We start from the raw sequence: 26,557 nt of genomic DNA, 5'->3' as shown, positions 1-26,557 counted from the left end.
ACGTGCGCTGAGGACACAATAAAACAACAGGAACTGAGGAAACATCAACAAAAAAAACAGGAACTGAGGAAATATCAACAACAAAACAACAGAAAAGACAACAACGCGAACTTAGGAAACAACAAAACAACAGGAACTGAGGAAACATCAACAACAAAACAACAGGAAGGACAACAACGTGCGCTGAGGAAACAACAAAACATCAGGAACTGAGAAAGCAGCAAAACAACATTCACACAAATCTAGAGGTGAAGCCGGGTGAACCACACTTGTTTCCTGTACCACATATGGCACCCGTCTTGCTATTTTGCACCAAATTTAGGACGTTTTTGAATAACACTATCGATCTTAAATACAGTGAAACAAGTATGGTAGATACATATATACTGATATACTGATAGCTGGGAATCAGGTATTAGTGACTACCGGAAACATTTGTCCTTGTAGTTTATCCTTGTGTTAGAAAAAAAAGAATAACTAAAAACAGAAACCAAGATAATCGATGCACGGGTTTCTCAAGATTTCCGAATATTTGTTCGATATATAGCTTCACAAGTGAAGAATCAATTATGACTGAACATCATGCAATGCCAAGCCGGCGCATCATTTACATACATCTCCGTTATTGCATTTTCATTTATTTTTTATTTGCGAAATATATATAGTGTTCCGACTAACGAGCTTTTATTGTTTACATACTATTCTTTTATAGTTAACTAAAAATAGGAATTCTATAGCACCGAAACAATGCTTCAGTTAGATTAGAATCTTTTTCTCATCAAATCCGCTATGAAACACTACACCCACAGGCGGCTGGTGGAAGTGCGTAACAGACGAATAAGAACTGTAATACATATTTTAACACATAGTTTAAGGAGAAACATAATATTTATAATAATAGAAATAGATATACATCAGTCGAGGTTGAAATTTAATACTTTTTTGTCATTTATGTTGCTATGTCGTCTTGTAGCCTTATTGCTTAAAACATTATTTTTCTTTGAAAGTATTGCGTTCCAGTAATCAAAATTACAAAACCGCTTATTTGTCACTTTTGCGGTAGCGCACCACAACCAGGCAACTGCAATTACATTGCAGTGAAACGTAGAGGGAAATGGGTTTGATTTGTAAGCTTTTAACCTTAACAATGTAAGGTTAAGAGCTTACATTCGACACATGCTTTTTACAAATTAACTTTCAATGAAAATGTATATACCGATTATTTATAACCATTCTAACAACACAACACAACAAAAATTAAATATAAAGTAGAAAAAAATATCAAAGAGTAACACACAGGAGCAAAATGAAATTCAACGTTGATACAAAAAAAAAACCCGACAGGAGCCCGTAACGATGATAGTTTTCCGGCCCACATATGACATCAGACACGATGTCTGTCAAATCTAACGGACACAATCTTCGGATGGTCATCGTTTCATAAATATGTCGTTTTTCGTGCTTCTCTCTTATATTTCCATTGTACTGAATTATCAGTTACATACTATATTGATAACATGAATATGTGAGTACATTGTTGACAAGCATTTTTTTATGAATAGTGCTTGTAGCCAGTATCCTAGTTTTGTCAATCGGCCTCCAATGTAATGATTTTCATAATTTGAAATCTCCCTTATGCAAACACGAAAGCAATTATGAGGAATTGCATACAGCTCTAAGACTGTTGTTCTTTCCCTGTGTAACTGGATGTATGTAACTCATGTGCTAGATTGCTGAATCAAATTACTGTTTAAACTAACGAAATTAGGGGAAATTAATTGAGATGGATACTGTTTCATCATTCTCAAAAAGTCTGCCTTTTTGATCCCTTCATCACAATCTTACCCTGAATGCCTGCCGAAGTTCCTCCTCCTCATCCTCCTCCGACTGTTCGCTGATTCCCCCCATGTTAGCCATCACTTGCACGAACTCCTCGAAGCTGAATGTTCCATCACCTATATAAAATATGGTAGATGTCGTTTGTAAGTTCTGGGGAAAGTTGTTTTTAATGCCTTTAGCTTTGTTACGATGCGCTAGAATGTGTCAATTTTGTAAAGGCTTTGATTCAACATAACAAATATTGCATTTTATTAACAGATTTTATATAAACATTACTTTGTTTGCCATTTATAATGATCGCTTTAGGGCATGCACGTTTCCTCTCGCCCTACACACTATTTATAGGTACGAGTTGCGGGTCAGAACCCTTTTCAACACTGAATACGATGACATTTGCCTTGCATACAATTTACATCCACAACATAAATATACACAAACATAAATAAATATATTTTACATCTAAAACAACCAAATACAATTACAAAAAAGATCACGTAAACCCACGGACTTTTCATATACTTAGTATACGTTTAGAGAGGACTTTACTTATTACATGTTTCGAATCTATCAAATACACTGTGTATCTGGTTGTTGATTATTGATCGCACGTCAGGTTGTTGTGGATGTATTGTTTACTAATATATTTCATATTCATCTGGAATATATTATAAACAAAATATAAATATCACAGGTGTTTTGATGACACAGAAGTATTTCAAGAGTGTAGTGAATATTTTATTGATATTGTAGAATGTTGAAATATGAAAATCATTCAATTCAAGTGAAATGTACCTGTTAATCATCAAGAAACCAAACACGTTTTATTTAGACAGATTGTCCGTTCTCACATTCACTCACTCACACATGAAGAGAACCACATACACACCACTGAGAGGACATGTCGACTGGACGACTCATAAGGGAGAGAAGCGTGGTAATGGCCAACACTATACCGAAATAAAAGCTCCCTATATAATGTGGAGGGTTTTCGTTTATTATTTCAACACGTTCGTCGAATAATGAATGCCAATTTTCAAAGTACACTATTTTGTTAGAGCGCTTTCAATCTCAGTCAATTAATATTTGATGTCGGTTTCTTTGTTATATTCAACGTTCATTTCTATATTAATGTAAATTTTGTATGAAATGTTATCAGGATTGAATTGATTTTGAGATTCCCATTCATTGACATTAAACATGAATTAACTTTAAAGTATTAACTTCGCAGGTCCGCAATACGAACATCTTAATTTTAACTTTAGATTCGATTGCAGATTAAATGCAGTGTTCCCATTTCTTAAATCTGTTTTCACTCTTATTGTTCAACTCTAGAATGAATCAGCATTCATAATAAAAACTTATAAATGTAGTTAGTTTATGTCTTAACTTTATAGATTATTTCCCTTTTTGCCAGTTTTGATAAATTTTATTTAATAAAAATATAATATGTCATTAATGTTATAAGTGTGGGGAACATAATTAAGTCACGTGTTTTACATTTACATGAAGCCACAAGTCTTGCTCTATCTACTAAAGATATTGCTCTACTGCACTCGTGTCAAAAGCACACACATTCGTTATGTTAAGGAAAAACGATATTCACAAACCATCAATATCTATTTCCTTCAGCATCATGTCAAGCTCATCGGTATTAGGGTACTGGCCAAGGTTCCTCATCACTGTCCCTAATTCATCTGTTGTGATCGACCCGTCGCCATCTTTGTCAAACAACCGAAATGCCTCTCGGAGGTCTGTGCAAATAAAATAAATGAACTAACAAGTATATAAATGGATTTCTTTTATTATGTTCTGACGAAACTATCATGTTTAATAGCTATTTCTATCAAATTAACGTTCTAATAAAACAACGTTAGTTTAGACATGCTTTTGCTGTTACTAGAGCACTATCTGTGGTTCTACATGCGGCTGTATCTAGGGCTAAACAAGGCTACGTGAACAACACTATATATTGCATACTAGATATATATTGTGAGTTTAAGCAGACTTTTTGTACATTTAACTGAATTCATGATTAATGAAGCTAGTGAAACTATGATGTGATTAAAGGCATAAAAGGCGAGTGCGTTATCCACTGCGGCACCCGACCACCAATGTTTTTAATTACACATGCACGAGAATGTTTATACGAATAGTTTTTAAGACTGTGATGGTATGATTATGAGGTCAATCATTATTTCGTTTTCAATAATTTTGGGACCATGCTTGGAGTTCCCAAAGCCATTTTTTATAATATAGGTTTCGATGCCCTTGCATGGTTTGGAGTTCTGTGCATTGATGCTGAACTTTCCCCAGATTGCCGTATGATTCGGTACAGTTTACCTATATAATTAAATGAATGGCCCTCTGTACGCTATGACCTTTCATGTAGACTGGAAACAAACACTCCTCTATTGGCACTACACGACTATGGAATCCTTCCTAAAGTAGGTAGGTAGGTCAGAATACTCTCGCCAGAGAACGTATTAACAGTTTTTATGTCAATTGGGTAAGAATTGGTCAGTAATTGCCGATAAACATTGACTCATTGGGTGTAACATACTTGTGTAACACGCTTTATGTAACACAGAGTTTTCGGTCGTTGATAAAGCGTAGTCAATATTCCATATCGATGCAGGAGTTTAAAGTATGAATATTTGAGCATTAGTTTGATATTTATGATCAACTTACGTTACTAGTAAAATATTGTTGTACATCGCATGAAATTAGGTATACGATAGTGTGTTTTGGATTCTATTTCAATGGTGATTTAATGTATTATTACATTTCATATATCACAAAATACATAAACAAAATATCGCGTCGTATCAATACACATTAACATGTGTTAACCTGACGAATATGTATGTATGATATTGCTTTAATTACATATATACATTTTTCCTTGAAAGTGTAGCGTTTGAATGCATAAAGATATTAATTTCCTACGATTAGCCATTTGTACAGTGGTTAAAAACTGTGACAAAAGTAACAAAATGAAGAAAGCTACTTTGGAACCTGAGTAAATTGTATTGTAACAGTGTGCAGAAAACCCCCCAGAAAACATTGGAACGTCCGTTGTAGGACATGAAAATAAACTGTTTTACTGTAGATAAATTCACTTGGTACGTGATTAAGCTTTTATTACACATCTGATGAGTCTTACTTCAGTTATAAAGCCCGTATGTATGTTATGTAATACAAGGATCAACCTTTCACGCCGTGTTAATACTAATGTACAGGATGTTGTATTACCCCAGTGGCTAAAACGCTATCGTCACGTAAGATGATTCCATTCTCGACGTCGTTTATCTCCGTTTTTGTTTTTCGGGAATTGAATTGAAAATTGATAAGGGGTAATGATTACCAATGTTTTGCAGAACGCATAATATCCATTAAAGGACAATGGTATATATGTTACAAAAGTAATACTACACATGTGATATCTAGTATGTATCAGATGTTGATTCTACACAAACAAACAATATTTATTCTGATATCAAAGCTTACCTTGCACCTGATTGGAAGAATACCTCTGTAGGATGCTTTCATTCTCCTGTAGAAAACAATATTGGTATTCGTTAGTCATGTAAATGTAAAACAGGTATTGGTATCCTTGTTTTCTATCGGCTTTCTACTGAATACAAGCCATACAAATTGCAAAATCTCTCAGAAACCCTGTAAATATAAAAAAAGGTAACTCTCGTAGACAATGTCAATACAAAACAGAGCGAACTTTCTTCAACAATCTAGCAAGACACACTCTCTGAGACAACATGTCAATTTAAAACAGGTCACACTGTCTCAGACATTGTCTCCATTTGAAACACTTCAAACACTTTCAACCTCTCATTGTAAAACAGGGCACATTCTCTCAACCTGCCAATATAACAGCTCTCGAAAACGTCCTGTTAAGTAAAAAAAGAGGCAAGTTATCAACCTTTAAATGTAAAACAGGACTCATCCTCTCAACCTGCCTATATAAAACAACAGGGCAAGCTCTCTCAGACAAGCTGTTAATGTAAACAGGATACATTCCACGAGACAAGCTGTTAATGTAAAACGGAACATATTCTCAAACAATTCGTTAATTTATAACAAGGCCTTTTCTCTCACAGACCTTTGTCTATTTGACACGAGTCATGCTTAAACATGACTTAAACAACTTGTCAATATGAAACAGCGACGATCTCTCTCTAAACATAAGACTGTCGGGCAACATATCAATAAAAAAGGCAAGCTCTCCGAGACATCTTCTCAGTTTATTCCCTCTAACAACCGTTTAATGTAACATAATTTTCGCGCTTGCACACATAGTGTCAGTGAAAATCTGGGTACATGCTGCACGATACCATTTCCGATGTACAGCATTGCAAACGTTATAGCTGAGAATACCCATATTGTCGGTAGCCCTTTTAACTTATCTAGACTTATCTTGCTTCTCTATCTTTTTTCACGATTGATTGTGTTGACAGGTTATTTATTTTGTATCATATCAGTCAGTTATGAATTCGTTCGTTCACATTGCAACATATACTCTTTAAGGGTAATTAAGGGTAAATTGTTTTGCTGTCTCCTCATTTTTTTGTCTTTATATATATGATATAGGCACATATTCTTATCACATTCTTCGATGAGTGTACACAATGTGGTAAATCGTTTGTATACTGTTTACCGGGAAATTGTTGCCAAGTCAAATGTTTGCCCGTCGCCAAAATTATCAAGCGTTATTTTCACCACGTAATAATTTCGCCCAGCACATTTAATAACTATCCATATTATGTTGTTTACTGTTCGCTGTACTGATAATTTTGCCCTAATTAGGTCGGGCGTAAAAGGCGAAAGGAAACTGCAGCTAAAGTATCCCGGTATACAGTATCTTACCTACCAAAGGTAAGTAGTCTCATTAACGCAACTCCTTCAAAATGTATCACAGGTATATCCACTCATCGGGTACAAGCATCAACAGTTGACATAAATGAAGAACGGATGTGATTGATTGATTTAGAGTGTTTGTTCGTACCTAACATAGCTTTTGTATAACATGCAACACGTCAAGTTGAAAAAAACAAGTAATTGATATAAACAAAACTCCTTTATATCATTCTTGAAATCAGGACAAACGTTATGAAAGGTCGTTATCACTCAATCTACCTACGTTTAATTGATGAACACGAATACGTGATATCGTTTGTTCCTTTAATGGACGTTTTAAGGTTACGAGTGACATGAGCACAGCTGCCAACATCTGCGTTCGAAATTTAATAGGAACACAAATATAAAAATCTGAAAAAATCATTTTCAATACGTAACATTATATGACTATATAAAAGTAATTATGCTGATATGCATGTACTATTGCAGTTGTTTATTTTTACCTTTAATTTTCAACAACTATATTCAAACTATTGCATTTGATTTGATAAATCAAATCGATATAAAAATGTCCCTTTGAATCTCCCGAGTGTTATAAAACAAGCATAAAACACTTTGAAATTTGCACGTACAATTTTATAACAATTATAACTAAATGTATAGCATCAGAAATATTTCTATCTTTGATACTTGTCTGGCACCAGGCACGAATGTTGGTATTGTTTCATCGAAAGCCATATAAAGACAGTGTTCACAAATGATGAGGCCACTCTAGAGATTCATCTCATTAGACGTCATAACCAGGAAACACAAGCATGACACTCAACGTTTACATAATGATGGGCTAACCAAGTGTGCCAAAGGAAACACCGCCCAAAAAGAAAGAGTAGAATAGAAAAGAAGATATTAAGGTTCCAAGTGTTTGAATATGGGCTGCGGCTTAACTTGGGTTCTCCATTGTCCGGAGACACATAAGAAAATCCTCGATTTTGCGGAGGTTTCCACATTCTTCGCCCTCTACAATCATGTATGGAATAAAACAGGTTAGTTATTCCCTGCGAACTGTTGCTGAACCCAAACCATTATAGTATTTGAAATTTAGAACCGTTACAGATTGGAAAATGGAAGTCAGGTAGACAAATCGGCTATTGAGTTAATATTGCCAACGAAGAACAATGTAATTTAAACCAAGTCCATTATAAAAATAGGACATGCAATCGATTGCGCCATGTTTTTAAAACGGAAATATTGTAGTTGACATGTAGATGGTTGCTAAGCAATAACAAGCCAAAATACCTACTTTCTGCTTACTAGCATGCGATCCTTTGCAACGAACAGCATATCATGGTTCTCAGTCTTTGTATTTGATTTTGTTATCATCATTAAAGATAACATAAAAACACAGAATCTTGTGCAAGGCTTATCTTTTGCTTTTCAGAGCTTCAATTCTCCTGTGATTTAAAGTGTGTATTGACCTTTCTCTGTAATGAATCATTTGAACAAGACGGTTCTCGACTCCGCACACATATAGCTGTAATAGAAAACATCCACATCCGGTTCTGGGAAACTATTAGCGAGAAATCTACTGAACTCACGGGTTATCAGTTTATGATTGTAAAGATAAACAGTTCTTTGTTAAGAGCAAATATGTGTTCCTGATTGAGGGATGTGTATTCTTTGTATCAGTATTAAGTGAGTGCAGAAAATGGGAGTTCTCAATTCACTTGTTGTTGCTGGAAATAGTTAGAATTGTAGAGCCGTTGCTAGCACGTTTAACTATTTGGCTGTAGAGTAGGAGTATACCTTGTGGGAATTATCAACTCTTAGTATGACCCGCTCTTCTTCTGCGGTTTAAATATATAGCATACGTAAATTTAAACCTTGTTTAATAGATATAGGCAAACGTCAAGGAAGTCGAACAAATGTATGTACATTTTTTTATCTAGGTACGTCTTTGTCTTGCAGATCACTTAAACAATCAATTGTGCGTTGAAGTTTGCCTGAGTAATAAATCATTTAAGCACCTATGCTTCTGTTTTATAGATCTATTACAATGCTATGTATGTGTTTCTGCTTTTTTACATGTAAAAGCAAGTACTCAATCACATCATGAAAGAAATAGGTATACTCGCACAATGAATGACCTGACGCACTCACGATGATACAAATGCCAGAACAAATACTGATACTCAATCGTAAGATACACATTTAAAACACTAAAATTGGTTTTATTGCCTTAATTTCACTTTTACTGTTATTCTATATATGTTATGGAACACATTGAACTTTAAAATTGTAGTACCCCGATGAGCCCTAAACGGACGAAATGACCATATGGGACTGACTTCATTGTTTATGGTTTGCTTTTTACACCAATTTACGATGTTTTCAGGTCGATTTTCGTATTTCTAGTGTTTATTTTATACAGATTAAACAATCTGATGGCAACAAATGAAACGTTCCCTTTATACGGAAATAGCATTATACAAATAAATTTAGAGCATGGACACCTATAGTTAGTTGGCATTGCATATTTTACAACATAAACTGCAAGAATATCGAGTTTTATATACAATTAATAAAATAAAAAAACACGTTTATACACAACAATGATTAAAAACACATGTACACCGCCATATGATGCCCAGAAAGAGCAATGTACACTGTTCTTTTCTGCTTTTACTCCACTCGGTTTTAACCAAGTATGCGATACGTGATTTATTACTTTATTTTAACAATACCTGTCAATCAATAGCGTTAAAGGAGCTATCTCTTTCCAATTATAGACAACTCCTAAATGTCATCTTGGCACCATACGTGGACATTATAAGTAGGCAGATAAGGACGGATACAACGTAACCAGGAAGTAAGTAATGTATGCTCATTACTCTGGCCCGACACTTATTATTTTCGTAAATGTTTTGCAATTAATTCAATGTCATTTACACTTAACAATACGCACACTTTACTAGCATTGATACATTAATTTGTACATGAAAATTGGTACAGGAAATGAGAATAATTCAATACCAAATGTTAAATTTAGATGTAGACATTTATTTTAAAGTACAATAAACGTAAACATATATACATATTTTACATAAAGCGATATCACATCATATCATACAAATCTCAAATATCAATTATCTGTCTCAACGTCTTTCTCGACATGAGTATGCCTAAATTATATTTCTGACGTTTAGCAATTAGCGAAAAGCGTCCCCCAAATTGAAAGAAAATGAGCAAATAATTACATACCCTCTCCAGTGTAAGCTGCTTCATAAGGCGTTCCATCAGTACAAAGGCATGGATGTTTTATCCCCGTTAGCTTTTGTTAAGAGCAAAAACAGGACTTGATGTTCCGAAAACGGATGATGAAGGAACGATGAACCGGATGCTGATATAACCCTGAGCCGGTTGCTGGTGATGCAACATATGGATATTGGGGGTAAGCTAAAACTTATATTGCAAACGAGCTGATGACCTACAGCGTAGCTTGTGTAACACTACATCAATCTGCTAACCCGTTAATTGTCCAATAAGGCACCAGCGCCGTCAACACGTGTTTACTATGAACGGTATAGGCGATGGGCGATCTAGGCCAAATGAATCGATCTCCAGGTAAAGAAATGTTTAAATACATTTACCGGTACTTCCGATTTTATTTCCTTTGTGTACAACACTAAAAGCTCCACGTAAAGGTTTCCTCCGTTAATACAATACACAGAATGCCAAATTACTTTTGCTTAAAGGGAACATTCAATGGAGTCTAGTCTCCCTGTTTTTATTATTTATCGCGATGGGAAATGACCCACGCCTGCGGGTTTGGTATAAATCAATCCGAAGCCTCTCTCGTCTAGTAATCAATTATAAAAAACATTCGGTGAATTATACCCCGAGGGCGTAATGTCTTTATTGAATAAATTTAGACATCAATAACGTTAAATTTTTAATTATATTGACCTGTTATAGCTATGTAAATGTAATAAGCTATGCGTTGTTCATGATGGACATCAGACTAATACGTCCAGTGTTTGTTTTTTTTGGAGCCTTGTGATTGATTTTCGCAATACGTGATTGGATTGGTATTGATTTTATTTTAGCCTATTCTGGCGTAATCTAGCGTATGTGGAGAGACATTCGCATCAGATGATCTTCTTTTAAATACAAAGAAATGTATAAAGCACATCGGAGATTAATCTCTCCATCAGAAGTGACATTATTTGATGTTATCTAATTTATTCTTGCAGAAATAAAAAAATAAAAATAAAAAAAGCTGTACTGAGGTTTTTTGTTGTTGTTTTTTTTTAAATTCGCCACTGTTACTTCCATTTATGAAGACATAATTATTGGGGACATTGAGATATATTATCGTAGAAATTAAAACTATACATGTCTTTGTTTTCAATCCTGCCTTGCTGATATTAATTCAGTTATGTGCCATCTTACTCTACCTTTTCATACATGTTTTCTTAACACTATAACATATACATGATATAGTGATAAAACCCTTTATAAAACCAAAAAAAAATGGAGACATATTGAAGTAGAATGACGTTTCTAATTGTATCTAGATATCAATCAAGAGCATACCTGTAACCATATATGGCTAAGTAAAGTATAGGTTTACATCTAAATATGTTGTTCAGCAGACAACGCTATAAGAACACAAGATTGGTTGTTACCACAAAAGGAAGGGAGTTAACCTACGTCACTAAAGTAAATTTTGAATACAAGCTTGATATCATCGCTATTATAATGGTACTGCATTTTGCGGGGACATTTAGCGAATGAATCTTGCTTTTGTCGATTTCCTTCGGTGATGAATTGAGTTGGTTTTGAGACGAAATTAGATGAACAAAAGATATGTCGCAAGACCAACTCAATGCATCGGACCTATGATCAGGAAAATCCATATTCTGTCCTTATATAACAAGTCTTTGTTTATTGTCTATACTTGGAGCATTTGTTAGTCAACCATTACAAACTTAATATGCTGGAACTTGTGCAAGTCAGTGTAAACTTGATACAAAAATATGATCCGCCATTGAATGTATGTTGCCATGGGTCCTTTTAGCAATGGATCATTCTGATAACAACATTGTATTGCACAAAAGCGTCGTATACGTATGTACTAGTAAAAAAATGTCAACATCACTGATTTCTTATTTTAGTAATGAACTAAACTTTTTACTTCAAGACCAATTAATACTAAATATACGGTGTGTAATTAGACAAACAAAAAAATCCGTATAGGTACAGGCAAATTAGACAGATAACATTTGTAGTTTCTTTTATCCAAATTGAGTATAACTTGAAATAGTACAACATAATACTAGGCCTGCTGCATACCAAGACATGATATTAAGGGACAGTTAATACCTGACCCCCTACAGAACCGGGAGGGGGGTCTTCTTCTTTGTCCTTTCATTGAAGACATAGATGAGATCGAAATTGATACATGTATGTTGCCTCATATTTCAAAATTTGGTACCTATAAATCCTCTTTTATTTCTGACCAAGAAATTACTTTTCCTTTACCGTTTTTAACCCCATCTCCATAAGCATATCAAATTAACCTGGTATCAGAATAATGTGACCGTGTTGCGATGTCCTGCTTTCGTGTCTAGGTTATGACAATTAAGTGAAATGACACTTCAAATTTCCCGATAAGTGACGTCACCTTCTGGTGACACCGTTTTAGTATGACCTTGGCTGTTTCGAGGTCACGTAGCCATTTACAAATAACCAAACAACATGTGTTAATCCATTAGTCTCTTATGTGATTGTGGTTGATCCCGCCTTTCTCCATTATCTGACGACATGGACCAAATGAGATAATAACAACCCAATGAGATAATGGTACTTATCTGCGTTTTGTATTGCACTGTTTAATGATTAGGATTGCTATATATGACAGTATTTTTATAATAAAATAGTTAACGAAACGTTTGTGTTGGAGAAGGTTGAGAATGTGTTCCGATATTGCCTGTATCTATTACTGTGTGTATGTGTATGAGGAGTTAGCAAAATCACGTTACTATATGTATATGACCAATATTTTCCATTTAATGAACAAGTGCACTGAGCATGCAACGTGTAAAGATATAACCAATTATATTACCATCGAGGTATGTTTATACTTGTTATATTTAAATAATTACTCGATATACATACCTAATTGATATATTTAGTGATGCAAAGACTCATCTAACCCACCCATAAGACTTCATTGAGACCTCACGTTTAGCACTGTGTACACATGTTGAGCAGTAATTAAACAATGACTAAAATACAAATAATACGTATTTCACTGCAATGTAAGGTTGGTACTATACAGTTGATGAAGAAAAGCATTTCTGCGGAATTAATCCGACAGGGCATCATGACGTCATGATATTCATGATATGTGAACCCCCCCCCCCCCCCCCCCAAAAAAAAAAAACGAAACCCAACGAACAAAAATAAATATATATATATAAATCTCTATTCTTTCATTTTATCAGACCCATCAAAGCAGATAAAAGTGAGCTGGTCAAAGTCTTGCGTTATCGATAAAGGCATCTCAACCTTTGTGGTAAGGATAACTTGGAACGTGCGTAGTGTTGCGGGGATATTAGAGGGTTATCGAAGTGCAGCTTATTATTTTTTTTGTAATTGTTTATTTTTCGACGATTTTTTCATAATACATATAATCATGAAAAGAAACACACACACACACACACAAATTTACAGAGCATATATGCTAGCACGAGATAACTTATTATACAACCATCATATTCTGCATATGTATTTATTAAAACATTTCCTCATTCTCCTACCCCTAGATGATATGCGCTAAGAATAATAATTCAAACTTCCAAGCCTAGCATAGTATATGTATCACTGTTCACCAACACACACACACATATCACAATGTGTACATGATCATTTGAGCACTGATATATCTACATTGTGGACACTTATACATGTTACTGCACTGTATACATGTTCGATAGTAGCTATTCAATTGTACATACGTGAATATGTACAATATATAAACACACATGCATACACATAAGACTTGTATGCGGTCAGCTGTCTACACATATTGACACTCATATGCCTCATACCTAGCTGTATCTATATAATTCATCTTTTACACACCCACACACACACACACCATCCACCACACAACACACCATAACAAACTCTCAGACACCTATCCATTACACAGGTTAATACACACATCACTCTCTTACTTTAGAACCATAAATAATAGTATACATCTGTTGTGTACATCAAACCTACTATACTTATATAAGAGTAAAATCAGTAGTATAAGTTTAGAGAGAGAGAGAGAAGGAGAGAGAGGGAGAGAGAAAAAGAGAGAGAAGAGAGAGAGAGGGGAGGCAATCTTACATGTAAAAATTGTATATACTTAAGTAGCTAGTGATTTAATCAGAAACTGCTGAGGCCTTGGATATATACTGTATACAAAAAATAAATTAAAACACAGGAAAAATAAATTAACAAAACAGCTATATATCTATAATAGGTTTCCATTTTCTCCAACCTGTTTCAAATTTCATTTTGACATGCTCACTTTTACCGTTATTAATATAGTTTTGGACAATGAAATGATCTTTAATAACATTAATTAGTGCATTGAGATTTAAAGATTTGCAGAGACATCTAGTCTTGTATATATAATGCTTGATAAGAATTAAAATTTCATTATCAACAAAGCTGGAAAGGTGTGAAACTATTCCAAAAAGGAAGGATTCCTTATTAAATGAAAACGGGATAAAAAATAGATCCAGCAGAGTTTCAAATCTCTGCAGTAATTTCTGCACTTCTCGACATTCCCAAAGACAATGAATTATTGTTTCATGTTCTATATTACACAAAGTACATAACAGACTAGGGGTTAAGTTAATTTTAAACAGAAAGGTGTTTGTTGCCAAAATGTGATGTAAAATTCTGACTTGGAACCACTGTAATTTTGCACTTTTTGTTACTGTAAAAGGAATTATGAAAATTTTTGTCCATTTTTCATTATCAAAGTCAAATTCATGGTTCCATTTATTGATCCCTGTAGGTGTTGAAGCTGGAGCAATAATATAGTTATAAAAATCTTTAACCCCTTTTCTACTCTTAAAAAAAATTTCAAGGAGAAGAGGTATAAAAGGTTGGAAAGGTCTTTCTATAGCTATCTGAGAGTCAAATTTCCTAACTAAACGCTTGACAGCTGAGACTAGCCCTTGGTACTGAAGAAAGTTTGTATGGATATGGAAATTAAACTGAAACTCCTCAAGTGAATAGAAAGTCAAGCTGTCAGAATTTTTAACCAGGTCATTTACTGTAAATATTCCTGCCTCAAACCAATTTCGATAAAAAATAAAATTATTACCCACTTGAATATCTTTGTTATACCATAGGGGAGTTTTTAACATTGATTCACTTCTACTGTAGGTTTGTCTCATAAATTTGGAATTATTCAGTCTAACCCATCCTTTAAAAACATCCTTCCAAAATGGGTTAAGACAGGTATTTACACATGTCATAATGTATTCTTTTCCACAATTAATCATTTTTTTAGGATCCAAAATTAGATTCAAAAGCTGATTCCATTTTCCAGATGGCTGGAACAGTCTTCTAATCCAACCTAGCTTAAGAGAATCTATAGAAGCATGTACATCAATCATCTTTAATCCCCCATTTATATAGTTTTGAATCACAACTTCTTTTTTAATCCTATGACTTTTGCCATTCCATAGAAAATTGAATAACAAAGAATTCAACTTAGCAATATATTTTTCGGATGGATTTGGCAAAGTGATAAACAGGTAATTAAGTTGGGAAATCAACAAAGACTTTATGATACTAATTCTACCTAATGGAGTCAAACTCCGTCTATTCCAATTATTAATAAGAGCTTTAAGTTTAACAATCTTTTTGTCAAAATTCATTCTTGGAATCTCACTTAAATCTACGGAAAAATCTATACCCAAAAAGTTGAACTTATCCTTCCCCCATTGTAGATGCAAGTCTGGAAGGAAAGTTTGGTCACTATATTTTCTACTGCCTATCCATATAACCTGTGTTTTTGTAGTATTGATCTTTAACCCAGAGATATTTGCAAAATTATTCAATTCATCGATAGATTCCTTAAGAGACCTCTCAGTACCATCTAGTATCAACCCAGAATCATCTGCATATTGTATATTTAAAATATCTATATTTTCCAATTGGATGCCTTTAATATGGTCATTATTTCTTATTTTTGATGCTAGGACCTCAACACAAAGTATAAAAATATATGGGGCGATAGGATCACCTTGACGGCATCCGCGTTGATAGGTGCAGAAATGTTGCCACCTTGATTAACATAAGAAAATACATTAGTGTGTAAAGATTTAACCCTTTGTCTTATGTCCACCCCAAAATTAAAATATTCTAGTACCTTATCAATAAAACTCCATGAAACCGAATCAAATGCAAGTGCAACTTATTAGCACTGCTTACTACCCTCAGCTGTTCGAAGGATGTATAGACCTGAACTCCGAGGTAGGAATCAATCTAAAAAAATGTAATGTCTATGCACAGAGGTAAATACTTTTTTAATTTTAAATGACGGCGACTTGAAATCATTGACAGTCCAAGATATCAATGTAACACAAAGAATAAATAAGAAGTTCTTCTTTAGAAATTCAGTTGTGTCGATGCAAGAGCAAATCAAAGAAAAAGTAAACATATTCACTACATCATATGGCAATTTCATCCCTTTAGTGGTACTGGTGACACAAGAACAATAATACATTTTTAAAAAATACAAAAATACAAGGAAATGGGAATAGTGTCTAAAAGACCCTTTATATCGTTACAGATTTACAAATATTAATACAGTATTCCATTTAAACTGTGCCAGAAATAAAGTCCAGCTACAAGGTTACCAACAGCCTCAGGGACCGAACCACCGGTTGTTTTGGAGTCAACATTGTGATCTAAATATTCACCAGAAATACGAGGAAGAAATAACCTGTTTAAACATTTGTTTGATCGATGTACAGAGCAAATCAAAGTAAACGTTTTTACTGCGCCATATGGCAACATCGTCCATTTAGAACTTAGCAGTGTACTAAAGATAAACAGGAAGACAACTCATGTCTTATTTGTTCTGAAGCATAGGTAGAAATACGGGATAAGTGGAAAGGTGCATGTAATACCCCCTGGGATGACCTTTATGATTTCGAAGAAGAAGAAACAGTTTAACCGCCTGTCAAGTTCAAATAACAAAAGAAACAGTTTAACCGCCTGTCAAGTTCAAATAACAAAAGAAACAGTTAAACCTCCTGTCAAGTTCAAATAACAAAAGAAACAGTTTAACCGCCTGTCAAGTTCAAATAACAAAAGAAACAGTTTAACCGCCTGTCAAGTTCAAATAACAAAAGAAACAGGAGAGTTGTACACGTCATATGGTCATAAAGTTATTCCTGGTTATTTTTTGCCAGAGCCGCGAAGTTTCATTTGCCTTGTAATAACATTTAAGCGTTAAAACTGTGAACTTGTATCGAATCCATCAATCAATAAATCATATACACATGCAATCAGGTATTTCAGACATAAATATATCAACTGTCTCTGGCATACATATTCAGTACAGACTCAAAACCCATGAACAAAATTAACAGCTGAAGGGAGATAACTCTGTATATACTGGGCAACAAGTTATTGAGGTTTGCCATCGGCCATCATTTGAATTGAAAAGTCGTTCATTGGTCTTTTCCTGATCCTTTATTTTAATATGAACCACATATTGATACAGAAAAAAGTGAGTTTTCCGTCAGTATTATTGGGCTTATCTTGACTGCAGTCTGATCGGAATTTCATATTGAGAGTTTATAGAAAAACAAGAATCGTTTTATTTTGAATTGAAATAGAAATTCTCCTAGATTCTTGTTCAAAATTCATTCCCACCTGTCTACATTGATATTCAAGATGCCGAAATCATGTATTTACTTTACTATATTGCAGATTGTGTTCAAACGTTTGTCTATTAAACTTATTTTTCCTTTTTCTGTGACAACACAACGGGCTGAAAATATGTACAATAGAAACACATGTAAGAAGTTGTCTTCCCCGCACCCTGTATTCCATGCAATTAAATCGAAGGCACAGAACAAGGCTAGATAGGAGAACATCGTATGTACGAGAGGCTACCACAGAACAGGACTAGATAGGGGAACATCGTTTTTACAAGAGGCTACCACAGAACAGGAGTAGATAGGGGAACATCGTGTGTACGAGAGGCTACCACAGAACAGGACTAGATAGGGGAACATCGTATGTACGAGTGGCTACCACAGAACAGGACTAGATAGGGTAACATCGTTTTTACAAGAGGCTGATACAGAACAGTACTAGATAGGAGAACATCGTATGTACGAGAGGCTGATACAGAACGGGACAAGATAGGAGAACATCGTATGCACGAGAGGCTACCACAGAACAGTACTAGATAGGTAACATCGTACGTACGAGAGGCTACCACGTAACAGGACTAGATAGGAGAACATCGTATGTACGAGAGGCTACCACAGAACAGGACTAGATAGGGTAACATCGTATGTACGAGAGGCTACCACAGAACAGGACTAGATAGGTAACATCGTACGTACGAGAGGCTACCACAAAACAGGACTAGATAGGGGAACATCGTATGTACGAGAGGCTACCACAGAACAGGACTATATAGGTAACATCGTACGTACGAGAGGCTACCACGTAACAGGACTTGATAGGAGAACATCGTATGTACGAGAGGCTACCACAGAACAGGACTAGATAGGATTACATCGTATGTACGAGAGGCTACCACAGAACAGGACTAGATAGGAGAACATCGTATGTACGAGAGGCTGATACAGAACGGGACTAGATAGGAGAACATCGTATGTACGAGAGGCTACCACAGAACAGGACTAGATAGGGGAACACCATCTGTACGACAAGCTGCCACAGATCAGGACTAGGTCGGGGAACATCGTATGTACGAGAGGCTAACGCAGAACAGGAATAGGTCGAGGACACAAAATGACTAGGTGGGTGTTCATCGTCGGTAATAGTGACTGACACAGAACAGGAACATGGAGGGTGTAGGAACATCATTAGTACTAGAGGCTGATGCAGAATATGACTAGGTGTAGGAACATTATCAGTACAAGAGGCTGGAACGGAACAGGACTAGGTGGTGGAACATCATCAGTGCTAGGGGTTGACACTGAACAGAACTAGGTTGAGAAACAGCATCAGTACTAGCGGCGGGTACTGATCAGACATAGGTTAAAGAACAGCATCAGTACTGGAGTCTGATACAGAACAGAACTAGGTCAAGGAACAGCATTAGTACTAGAGGCCGACACAGAACAGAACTAGGTCAAGGAAAAGGATGAGTACTAGAGGCTGACACAGAACAGAACCAGGTCGAGGAACAGGATGAGTACTAGAGGCTGACACAGAACAGAACTATGTGGTGGAACATTATCAATACTAGGACCAGACGAAAATCAGGACTAGCTATTGGAACATCATCAGTGGTTGACACAGAACAAAACTTGGTCGTGGAACAGCATCAGTACTAGAGGCTGGTACAGAACAGGACTAGATCGAGTAACAGCAATATTACTAGAGGCTGGTACAGAACAGAACTACGTCGAGGAACAGCATCATTACAAGAGGCTGGTTAAGAATAGAACTACGTCGAGGAACAACATCATTACTAGAGAATGACAAAGAACAGAACTAGGTCGAGAAACAGCATCAGTACTAGAGGTTGACACAGAACAGGACTAGGTGTTGGAACATCGTCAGTACTAGAGGCTGACACAGATCAGGACTAGGTGTAGGAACATCATCAAAACTAGAGGCTGGTACATAACAAGACTAGGTGTAAGAACATCATCAGTACTAGAGTCAGATACAGTTCAGAACTGTTCAGGACAATTCATGTGTAAAGTGTTCTGAAACATAGGTAACAATACAGGATAAGGGGAAAGGTGCCTGTAATACCCTCTGAGATGACCTTCATGATTCTGAGGAAGATGATACGTTTTAACTTCCTGTCTAGTTTCAATAACAAAAGATACAGGAGAGATATACAAGTATTGTAATAACATTTAAGTGTTAAAACTGTGAACTTAAATCAAATCCATCAATCAATTAATCATATACCCATGCAATCAGACTTTAAAATATTATTTATCCCTTGCATAATTATAGCACAACCGAACAAAATATCGTTCAATTTATATTTAGTACCGATACAAGAAGCATGAACAAAATTAACAGGTGAAGGGAGGTAACTCCGTATATTCTGAGCAACACGTTATTGCGGTATACTATCGTAGATATATATAGCAACACATGTCAGGAGTTGTCTTCCCTGGACCATGTGTTTCCCGTATCATATGTGATCCATGCAATGAATAGCATCTCCGATGGTGCATCTTGATGGTGGCGCTCTCAAGATGACGACTTGAAATGATTTATACTGATTTACAAGATGGCAGCTGAAACAAGACCATTTTGTTGTCATCTTGTTTTGGACTCCAGGTCGTATTGAGTTACTGTTTTGTTAGCCACGGTCTTCTTAACTGCCCAATTTTACTTTGTTGCTTTGCCACTTGATCAATCCGACTATAACTGAATAATAGTCTGTAACGGTAACGACTAAGAACAAACTTTAGTTTCAATACTCACGGTCGTCATAACGCTTGTAATCCCCTGATGATGTCAGTCGACACTTTGTAGATACCGCTTTCTACCACAGTCCTCCTACCCAGGTCTGAAAACGAAGTAAGCGAAATTGAATGATAATTATGTTAGATAATAAGATACTAATTTAAATTATTATGTACATAAGCTTACATCAAACTGTACGTAAGGCATATAATTTCTATATTCATGTAAAATGTTTTACATTTAAACATCCTGATACTGTTGATATACAACCCATTATTAAAACATACGTACCAGTTCGTCGTCTCGCCTTTAAATTGATTTGATTATTGTAATACATATATGTACCTATGAATATGTTCGTCCCATTCGTGTAAAGTGTATCGAAAGAAATATTGACTTTCACAATCATTAGCAGTCAAGCGTGTCTACAAGGACGTGGGAGCGAAACACGGACAGTATATCAACACAGGTAACCGTTCTCTAATGTCTACCGATATAACAGCCGTGATAGTCTCATTAATATTTAAAAACCAGCATATTTAACATAATTTCACGCTTGATTACCATGTCCTATGTTTAATTCTTATCTTTAATATAACGCACGCGTCAAATAGCCTTTCAGAAGACCCTTTTATTCATTCTGCCATTCAGGTATGTTTCTTTTCATCTTTTAACACCGCTTCTGTAAATCACCAGCGACTAGCTTATTTCTAATATTTACAGGCATTTTAAGTATAGTGTGTTTATGTCATGTTTATTCTATATTGCTACCAGCAGTTAATTAACATGTCTGTTATGACGAGCCAGTATTTTATTTATCGGTGAAAGAGAACAAAAATGCATATGAACAGTGACCATACAGGAGTGTTGTCCCCTACACCAGATAATCTATTCTCGCACCTCAGACAGAGATATCCCACGTCATACCCCATGCTAGATTTTTCTATCTCGTCCGATCTGTCTTGCACCTTTACGTGACATTTCGCGGAATGTTTACACTGCGATGTATTCATCCGCACGTTAACTGCTTGAAATTGACAATCTGCATTATAAATGTTCTGTTTTGTTGTTATATGTATAGTTTTGATGTTGTTAGATATTTGATGTTGTAGATAAAATATAATCTACACTGTGAAATACGTTGTCATCTATCTAAGAACGGACTACATTTTTACACGTAAGCATTCAAATGTAGCTTAAGAAGTGAAGAGGTCATTATCATTTTGAGTCCTCAGACGGGATACTTAAAGTTTTGGGCTGAGATTCTGTAACATCACAACAGGGATACGTCTCGGTTGGGATTTTGTTACAGAATCTTAAAAAATCCTCGACTGAGTTAACCCGATCTATTTATGGCATTATTTTATTAAAATGCAACACTCAAAGTACACGTATAAGAATTCAAACTGATCTTCTGTAGGTTAAAATTAAAGAAAATCTTTTAAATACTCCAGCAATTGTAAAATCAGAATTGTGAAAATCTACGTAAACGACTCGAAGCTAATCAGGCGTTAAACAGCTGAACACAGAGTTATATACTTAAAGATGAAAACTGTGTTTAGTTTTTACATTATCCCCTTATTCACCGCACCAAACAAAATCGCCAAAATAGCCCGGTCATGAAAATAACCCTGGCATCTGTAATCTGTACAATAAAACGTCCATACCTTTTCAATACTAAATCCCTCGTAGGAAATTGTAAGCAATACATGCATTGTTTTTCTGTTACCTATCGAAATAGCTTAAGCCTGAGCATTTGGTTTCAATTCCTTTTCTTATAGGGTTCATTGTGTCTTTGCATTTTCTATAGTTCCAATTTTTATTCCTGTTCGAATCGTATGAATGTGAGTTTCGGAAGTTTTCTTGTTTTCTTAAATTATAACATATTTGGTTCAATTTTACTTGCTACAATCAAAAGTAATAATGTTCCTGTTGCATTTAAGTTCGCACTTTTCATTTATATGCAAGTAGGGTGGCATTGAACGCGAACCATAGACTACGAACTATATTGTATACAAAATACATAATTGCACCAAGGAAGGATAGGTTTCCACTGATTTGTCATAATGTTTATTTTTTATTTAAAAGGTCTAAGAGCGCAATTATGAATATACAATAAAAATATGTTCTAGATTAACAGAAAAGAGATTCCGGTTAATTAAACAACTTCATCATTCTTCTTATTTAAGCTAAATACACCTGTTCTACACATCTCAAAGCACTGCCAGCAACTTCATGAATAGTTCCCAGCCGATTGGCAAACAAATTTGATATTGCTTTATGATAACATGTAGCTTGTATATTCCACATCTGTTATCAATCTCTTAATGTTGGGAGACGCATGTCACTTATATCTTGAAACAGGGACAAATAACACAAAAACCCATATCTTTAAACCATCAGCAGTTCATATAAAAAACTACCGACGCGACGACCTCAAATACATTTATAATATGACGTTCAGTGAAAACAAGAAAGGCTCCTTCACAATATTTCCCACATATAATCTCGAAACAATGAAATGCGTTGGTCGACAAATCCATATTATTGACCAATTGTTTTAAAGATTCACGTTTCGTTAGATCGATTGAACCTCGGGGCAAAACTGATATCGATTTCAGATTATATTCTTAAACGTGCTAAATATCAATTGCCAGAACACTCAAACAATGCAGGCTAACAGCCTCGCAGGAACACTTCTGGTTTTGTATTATCGTCACGACATGTTTTTTTTTTATTTCTTCGAGAGCGAGAGAGATTACAGTCAAATGGATTTATCGAGAACAGATATATGATAGATACGGCCAATCCCCGTGAAATAATACTTTAGGAAACTATTTGATAAACCAATTAAAACGTTTCAAGTCAATTCAACTGATCAGTTTTACAACATTGATGATACGTATGTAATAGCATTTGGTTACCCCAATGCAAGATGAGTTGAGGAAACCATTATTTATCTTCTATGTCACACTGCCTGTTAAAATGAGAAAGGCCAGGCAAGAACTGCATCCGCCATAATCGGACCGCTTTAGAGTTTTCTTCATCATTACTTAAGACAAAACCAAGATGATAAAAAAACAACTAGGTAGGGGAACATCATCAGTACTAGAGGCTGACAGAACAGGACTAGTTGGAGGAATATCACCAGTACTAGAGGCTGACACAGAACAGGACTAGTTGGAAGAACATCACCAGTACTAGAGGCTGACACAGAACAGGACTAGTTGGAGGAACATTACCAGTACTAGAAGCTGACATAGAACAGGACTAGGCCTTGGAACATCATTAGTACTAGAGGGTGACAGGACAGGACTTTGTGGAGGAACATCGTTAGCAATAGAGGCTGAAAGAACAGGACTAGGTGGAGGAACATCATCAGTACTAGACGCTGATAACAGGACTAGGGGGAGGAACATCGTTAGTAATAGAGGTTGAAAGAACAGGACTGGGGAGAGGAACATCATCAGTACTAGAGGCTGAGAACAGGACTAGGGGGAGGAACATCGTCAGTAATAGAAGTTGACAGAACATGACTAGGTGGAGGAACATCATCAGTACTAGACGCTGATAACAGGACTAGGGGGAGGAACATCGTTAGTAATAGAGGTTGAAATAACAGGACTGGGGAGAGGAACATCATCAGTACTAGAGGCTGAGAACAGGACTATGCAGAGGAACATCGTCAGTAATAGAGGTTGACAGAACATGATTATATGGAGGAACATCATCAGTACTAGAGGCTGTCACAGAACAGGACTAGTTGGTTGAACAGCATCAGTACTAGAGGCTGACACATAGTAGGACTAGGTGGTAGAAAATCACCAGTACTAGAGGTGGAAAGAACAGGGCTAGGCCTTGGAACATCATTAGTACTAGAGGGTGACAGGACAGGTCTATGTGGAGGAACATCGTTAGTAATAGAGGTTGACAGAACATGATTATATGGAGGAACATCATCAGTACTAGAGGCTGTCACAGAACAGGACTAGTTGGTTGAACAGCATCAGTACTAGAGGCTGATACAGAACACGACTAAGTGGAGGAACATCAATAGTACTAGAGGCTTACAAAGAACATGACTAAGAAAAGTATCAGCATAAGTGCTAGAGGCTGAGAACAGGACTAGGGGGAGGAACATCGTCAGTAATAGAGGTTGATACAGACAGGACTAGGTGTTGGAACATCATCAGTATTTGGATCTGTTACATAACAAGAATATGCTGAGGGTCATCAGTTCTAGATGCTAACACAGAACATGACTCGTGGGTGGAATATCATCGGTACTATAGCCTGACATAGAACAGGACAGCATCTGTACTAGAGGCTACATCATTAGTACAAGAGGCTGATACAGACACACTATATGAGTATGGTTACCTCTGCACAATTAAAAATCATTCTTTTCAAATGCTGAGAACATTCACCAACTGCATCTGTTGAGAAGCTATCATTCAAATAATAATATGTCAATATATTTGCTGTACTCTATTGTTGTTTGACCAAAGGTGAAGGATAACAATGCATCAGTTATAATCGAGAAGAAAAGTTCAGCTGAGATTTTTTGACTTGAAATATTCTTCATTCTATATATAGGATGATAACATCCAAATGAGTTTGCATTGCTTAGCATAATCTCCACTCAATCTAAAATCTTTCCATGTTCTGTTTTTCATAAGCTTTTTTTGCGACCAATAAACTGGAAACTCATTTTGACGTTGTGCTTGTAAAATGTCGGGATGGCTTTATTGGTAAAGGATGTAAACAAGAGCAAGCTTTGTAATGTAAAGGTCATGAGATCGACCCCTGCATGTTTTCTGCTCTCAGGTTTTTTATTTCCATTTTCAAATAATCAAATATCGAGCAACAAACCCTTTTCTGTAAAATGCATCGCAGCATTTGATTTTGGTGAATACTTCGTTTGAACAGGACTTTGCACAACAATGAAAAAGGTAGTTATATGGTTGAACTTGCTTGTACCCTTACATGTAAAAGAGCATTTTCGCTGGCCAAGGGTTACCGGATCGTAACCAGTGGCTAGCGAAGATGTTAAAAGAGGTAAAATATATAAATAAATAGTTGATATTGTTTCATTTTACAAAGGGAAAAATAATAAGGAAAACAATCTCGAACACCAAGAAACGTCTGAGACGAAATCAGGAATACGACGATTAGGCTGTGAGTACGCATGTACTTAAGTTATCCATTTTGGAAATTGTATGCTGTAACCGTTTGATGTATTAGTCTGTCGATACAGGTACAGTGGCTAGATACACAACATGAGTTATTATGTTATACTATAAGATCTACGCTGTTTTCAAGCACGGAAGAGGAATGCAACTTTCACTTTTTACCATTCTAAATACGTAAATTTCGAAAAAATACAAAAAAAAAAACATCGAATGGATAGAATAGAAATTGTACACAGCTTAGATGATGTGATTTTTTTTAAAATAGTTAATTATATACAGTATTGTTAGTTATTCTAATTAGAGTACATCGTATTTATTTTTCTTATGTTTTGTTTTTGTTTTTTTGTAATTATTTTTTCTATAAAGTTGATATCGAAATATCTAATAATATATTCGATTTAATTTTTCAAAACTAAGGGTAATCAACGCTAGTAAAAATTGGAAGCTGTCCTTTAAAAATCAGTTACATTGCATCTATTCTATGGAAATATTTCCCTGTAGTTATCCAAAACCCTTCGTCCCAGAAGGAGGTGACAAACACAGGGAGGGGGGCTCTCGAATTCACTATAACCAGTTATGACAGCACGGACGGCTTCTACAAGTTAGGAATAGCCGTTAACATTAAAAATGCATGAAACATTATGTTATATATAGTTGGTTTATCAATTATTGTATTTTAGAAAATATCGATGAAAAACATTCCTTATATTTATTAAGAAAATTAAAAGCTGACAATTATTAATTACAAACGCAATCAATTATGCCAACAACGGAACAATGCCATCTCGAGGTATGAAGTTGGTTTGTATAAACAATGCTATTTTACACGTAATAACTCTCTAAACAAACGTTACAGCATTGCCATGGTGTTACCTAGGGAACACGAGCCTAATTGATTAGATTTCGACAAAGCCTGGCATTGGCTGTCGGCA

General features: G+C 35.5%; 1 protein-coding gene across 3 annotated transcripts in view; it reads right to left on the bottom strand.

Annotated features, from left to right (window-relative positions):
- Positions 1-26,557, bottom strand: part of LOC110443781 (neo-calmodulin-like) — a 42,025-nt gene that overhangs the window by 3,305 nt on the left and 12,163 nt on the right. The window contains exons 1-5 of one of the 3 annotated variants that reach the window (XM_021488191.1): positions 20,725-20,862; positions 20,452-20,536; positions 5,347-5,392; positions 3,447-3,590; positions 1,846-1,955 (exon numbers count right to left, since the gene is read on the bottom strand). In XM_021488191.1, the coding sequence (XP_021343866.1) occupies positions 1,846-1,955; positions 3,447-3,590; positions 5,347-5,392; positions 20,452-20,460 (309 nt within the window). In that variant the 5' untranslated portion in view covers positions 20,461-20,536; positions 20,725-20,862. Of the gene's footprint in view, positions 1-1,845; positions 1,956-3,446; positions 3,591-5,346; positions 5,393-20,451; positions 20,537-20,671; positions 20,693-20,724; positions 20,863-26,557 lie in introns of those variants that run through there. The other 2 variants (XM_021488192.1, XM_021488190.1) reach the window with 2 other exon arrangements.

Source organism: Mizuhopecten yessoensis, unplaced genomic scaffold (genome assembly GCF_002113885.1).
Source record: "Mizuhopecten yessoensis strain PY_sf001 unplaced genomic scaffold, ASM211388v2 scaffold716359, whole genome shotgun sequence".
Taxonomy (NCBI): domain Eukaryota; kingdom Metazoa; phylum Mollusca; class Bivalvia; order Pectinida; family Pectinidae; genus Mizuhopecten; species Mizuhopecten yessoensis.
This window is presented reverse-complemented; position numbering and strand designations above follow the sequence as displayed.